The 5416-nt window shown below is 36.8% G+C and overlaps 1 protein-coding gene across 1 annotated transcript in view; it reads left to right on the plus strand.

The window, feature by feature from the left end:
* Positions 1-5416, plus strand: part of LOC107103516 (protein FAM3C-like) — an 18836-nt gene that overhangs the window by 10964 nt on the left and 2456 nt on the right. Inside the window, exons 4-9 of the mRNA XM_015403249.1 lie at positions 1089-1172; positions 1558-1617; positions 1689-1797; positions 1965-2023; positions 3893-3943; positions 4018-4102. Of these exons, the coding sequence (XP_015258735.1) occupies positions 1089-1172; positions 1558-1617; positions 1689-1797; positions 1965-2023; positions 3893-3943; positions 4018-4102 (448 nt within the window). The remainder of the gene's footprint in view (positions 1-1088; positions 1173-1557; positions 1618-1688; positions 1798-1964; positions 2024-3892; positions 3944-4017; positions 4103-5416) is intronic.

Genomic DNA, 5416 nt, shown 5'->3' on the forward strand with positions numbered 1-5416 from the left:
CACAGTGTCACAGCCAGCATCACTGGCTGTGACACTGTGGCAAAGGATTGTGGGAATCCTTGTCGCTCCTTAATTATGTTAAAGGAACCATGATAGGAAACATCATGTTTCCTCTTCTTCTTTACTACCAGCACTATTCACACAGCTCTGATCATGGCGACTGATGACGCTCTTCTGCTTTGCTAAAGACTCCCTATTGAATGATTTCAGATGCAGCTGATGGATTAAATTTGATTCTTTTACCCTTTAGATTTTAATCTGGATTATTACTATGGAAAGTCACAATAAGAGGTATATAACATTTGGACAAAAGACAGAGATGATCAGATTAAACCAGTGGTTCCTGGAGTGAGGGGGCGCCCCCTAGGGGGGGCTTAGGGTAATTACAGGGAAGGCCTGTTAAACATAAACTGCATGAACGACCAGCTTTAAGAGGTAATTTAAAATGAAATAAAAATTGACTTCAATGTTAAACTCTGATTACAGTAAAATAAACAATTAAACCTTAAATGATTAGATTTTAAAAGATGTAGTTTTGTGATTTAAAAGAAGACTCATTTATTTTATCTCAATATTGTTTATTGCTGTTGGTTACTTGTTGAAAAGATCAGGTGGAGGAAGGGCACGTTATTTAATTTAAATTAAGGAAGACACGATCGAGGAAAAGACTGAGAACCACAGAATTAAACTAAAGATATAGAATTATATTTACTTTTCAGAGTTTACTTAAATCTGCACCAGTAAGGAATCTGAAATCTATCACACTGAATTTTTTTTACAATGTTTTTAGTTAATTTTTCTCAATAATTTGACCTATATGAAAGTGATTAACCAGTTTGTAAAAAAAAAAAAAAATAATATCTAGGATATGTGAAATATTTTTTTAATCATTTAATTTTACTGCAGTTTAATCTGTAGAGAAAACTTTAAGAATTTGGGCTTTCCAAAGCTTTGCCCTCCTGCTGCAGAAATAAGCTTTTTGGATCAGAATCCGACCAGAAGACGTTTCTGTTTCTGTTCCTCCTCCATGTTAAATTTAGCTGCTGATGTTCTAAAATGTCTCAGACTGATTTTTTTGTCTCCATCAGGGTTTTTTCAGACGCTGACGCTCATCATCCTCCTGGTGTTTATATTCGTTGTCGTCATGCAGCTCTACACCGACCCAATCAAAGGTCAGAACCCCCCACATCTCCTGCCTCTCTGTGGGTTTATTCTGCTCCTGTGGGACCAGCTGAAGCTGCAGATGCTGCAAAGCTTCCTGTTTTTATTTAGAGGGATCAGTTCAGGGGTTCTGTAAAGGTTTTCCAGGTCTGGACCACAGTGCGTTTGTGAATGGAGCTCATAAAATTTTGTTTTAAATGGATCAAATCATGAGATCTAAATCTAAGGGAGGATTCCCAGGAATATCATCTTGTTTGGTTGGTTTTGCAGAATTTAGAAGATTTGTTGCTTTTAAAAAAGCTCGACTTCCAAGCAGAGCCCATTAAATGATTCCAGATCATCAGATCTGACAGACTCTCACTGAAGCAGATCAATTAAACGTTTCTTCTCTTCCAGGTTTAACTAAACATTCATTTGGTTCTGATCAGAGCTCAATGGAGGGAACCAAAAAACCAGGTGAGTCACAGCTGAACCTGACAGACCAAGCAGAGCTGCTGGAGAACTGACCTGCCTCTCCTTCTCTGCAGAGGGACCGTGCTCCAAGGAGAACGTCTGTCCATCCAACCAGATCAGCTTCTCCGTCCAGAGTGGAGCTGCAAACGTTGTTCCTCCAAAGATCTGTCTCAATGGAGAACTGTAGGAGCTCCAGTCTCAGATTCTTCTCTCCTGTTCTGGGTTTGGGTCCATCTGCTGTGTTTGTCTCTGCAGTCGTGGTCGTTCTCCATGTTTGGGTTCTCTCTGGTTCTTCATGTCTCTGCAGGTGATGTTGTTCACATGTGACTCACAGCGTTTCTTTGATGCAGGGTGTTAGGAACCACCTTGAACAACGCTGGAAGTGGAATCAACATCGTAGTGATGAACGGTCAGTCAGCTTTTCACTTCTCATCTCCTTTTAGTCATATTCCCCTGAATTGCTTTTCTCTATAAACCCCATTTAATACAACTATCAGCAGTCCCCACTGCAAATAGACTGCTGAACGTTTTATAAAATGGGGTTTATGAAAAAGAAACGACCCTGAATGTTGGAAACTGTAACTCATATATGTTTACATTTATCACCGCTGCACTTTTAAAAATGAAAGTTTTGAGAGCTGTACTGAACGAAATGTCTTTTTGTATACACTCTGTGTCTACAAAATCAAAATAAAGTCTGTCTAAGTCTAAGTTTAAGTGAATAGTTTCTGTTTTACTTTGAAACCTTTTTTTAAATAATTGATAATAAAAACAAAATCGTGTTGAAAAATATTTACCCATTGTTTGTTGACAGCCGTCTCATTAAGGCTTGTTTTTGTAACTTAATAGGATTCATGTTTTAAGAGCCTTTAAAACTCTCAATATCCTGAGGATCCATTAAATCTGACAAAATGTAATCCAGGACCTTTAAAAAAGTAGAACTCTAACCCAGAAAATATTTTCTTGAAAGGACTATGAGGGAAATTTAGAAGAAATATATAATGGTTATTTTCTTTTCATAAAAATATCTTTTTAAAGTTGATGTCAAAATTAAAGTAAAAATATGTGGGAATAAATTACAAATAATAACCTGAAGAAAATTATTATGGAACTGCTAAACAGTTTGTGTTGACAGGATCTTCCTCTGTTAAAGGGGTTTTTGTTAATAAAGTTAATTTAAAAGTTAACAGATGATTTACAGAAGCCCTCACTGTCATACATCGCTGCTGCAGAAACCCTTTATAGTTTGTTTACTTTTTGCACTTTCCCCACTTTTTTTAACCAATCTGATATGTTTGTCGTTTTTCTCATCATTTCCTCTTTTATCTGATTGTTGCTAAACAGCAAAACTAAAAATATCTCCTTATCTTTTTTTTTTCTCCAGTTGCCCAGATATTACATCATCATTTTTCTTATGGGTAAAAATCTCAACAAAGTATAGATTTAGAGTTTAATGCAGAGGTCTTCAACAGGGGGTCCGTGACCCCTAGGGGGTCCACGGAGGTACAGCATGGGGGTCGCGAAAGTCCACTAATTGAAATGTCTTTAAATCCACATTAACATGAATTCAAAACTGTAGTAAACAGATAAATGGAGGCAGAAGATGTCTTTCAGTCATCAATGCTCACATTCAGCGACACATAGGAGCTCTTTCAAGCTGGGCACCGTTTCATTCACAACACCTGTCCCATCAACCAGGAATCAGAATCAGAAATACTTTAATAATCCCAATTATTTTCGTTACATGACTCCATCTGTAATAGAGTGACTATAGGACCAGTTTGATAGAACACTATTTCATACAATATATATAATTAGTGGGTCCCCGCTCCATCTCACCATCAGTTTGGGGGTCTTTGGCCTGAAGATTCCTGGTTTACTGTTTTATTTCTGTGGGGAAGCTTCAGTTGCAGCAGGTTCTCCAGTCATGGTTTTCTCGCCTCATGACCCGAGGGAAGCAGGGTTGGTTCTGGTCCAGATCTGGGTTTATGCAGAACCTGCTGCTAGTTTATTAATTTCCTACAGAGTTTCATTAACTGCATAGTTTGGTATTTTCTCATTACACACCCAAGCCTGTCCTCATGACTCTGTAGCAGACTAACAATAACTGCTTTGTCATGCTTTGCTTTTAAATCATAAAAAAAATTAAATGCTTTATAAAGATATTTGTGGTATTTTTTAATAAAGATAGGTGAGAAAAATCTGCTCTGAAGAAGGTAGTTTCCTCTCTGCTGTTTCGTCAGCTTCAGGCTGATCTCACCTGATCTGTGTCCTGCAGGTAAAACCGGAGAGCTACTCAAGTCGGATCACTTCAACATGTACAGCGGCAGTAAGTCCCCGTCGTCTGGAAGCAGACTGGGTCTGAGCTGAACCGGTCCTGATGCTGATGTGTTTCTGTTGCAGAAGTGGAACCTCTGATCGAGTTCCTGAAGAGCATTGAGACCGGTTCTGTGGTTCTGATGGCCGTCTTCGACGAGGGATCCACAAAGTAAATTAATCAAATTGCATCTGTAAAAAAAGCGCTAATCTGCTGACAGCAAAGTTATGTATTTTTACCTTATTAAAAGCTAAAAAAAAGTAGTTTCATGATGCCAAATGTTCTTCAGTTGCTGCTGATGCTTTTGATTAGCTTACAAAATGTCTAACTGGCTTTTTGAAGAAATCCCCTTCCATCAGCATCAGATGATGACTTTCTGTCTTGCTCTTATTTCTCTGAAATGATTGTGAATCTTACTCGCCCTAATTCTGAATACCCAGATAAATCACCTCTTTTTGATCTCTTTATCACCAGCATAAATACTCCACAGCTGCAGTTATTCTGATTGATCACTGCGATCATCCAGTTGTTGGTGTAGTTACAGATGTCACCTTGTTTTAAACCTGTTCTTCTCTGTAAAATGGCTATGAAGCTTTCCTTCATGATCTAATTCTTTATAACTGGAAGTGAACTTCTCCGTTTGAAGATGTCAATCTGAACAATCTGGGATTAACAGTTTTAATCATTTTGTTAACAAACACGCCCTGTTTCATCAGCTGGGAGCTAACTGTGCCACCATCAGACTCTCCTCACAGATCATATGATTCACCTCAGACATGAGACAAAAAATGTACTAAAAAACAAATAACAGTCAAATTAAACCAAGCTATTTAATTTTTATTCATATGTATTTATTACCCAGTATTTTATTTACTCATAAAATAAAAAAAATTGAATGCATAAATTAATTGATTGGTAGGTTTATCCCTTTATAGGGCAAGTTAGCATTTTTGATCCCTTGCATAAACCTTACAAATAGAGTCCCTCCGTCCCTTATTGAGGTCTAGAAGCACTAGATCTATATCCAGCCCTTGAGCAAAGATCCTGCTACATGGCTGTACATCTTATTTTTCCATTTTACCAATTAGATGAGCCATTGAATGATTTATTACCTACTGTATATTAAGTTGGAAAAAAAAGGTAACAAGTCAAGAAATAAATGTAAAAATGTAATTGAAAAGTCAGAAAGTGAATTTAAAAAGTTAATAAGCTTAGTTAACAATTATATTTAGGTGTATAAACTAAAAAATGTCGGTGCCAGTATCAGCATTAATGCTTTAAGGTTATATTGTACTAAAAAAAATATTTCTTTCACTCCCAGAGGGTTTTTCTGCAATTTCTTACAGAAACACTTTTGCTATTTTTCTTAATATATTTGGTTAAGTTGGTGTTTCTTCTTATTACATTTACATACATTTTTGCCATAAAAATATCCATATTTTTTTTTTTATGTTGCAAAGGTAATAAGGTCTTGTCCTGGATTCC

The sequence above is a fragment of the Cyprinodon variegatus genome, unplaced genomic scaffold (assembly GCF_000732505.1).
Source record: "Cyprinodon variegatus isolate N-32 unplaced genomic scaffold, C_variegatus-1.0 Scaffold1470, whole genome shotgun sequence".
Taxonomy (NCBI): Eukaryota; Metazoa; Chordata; class Actinopteri; order Cyprinodontiformes; family Cyprinodontidae; genus Cyprinodon; species Cyprinodon variegatus.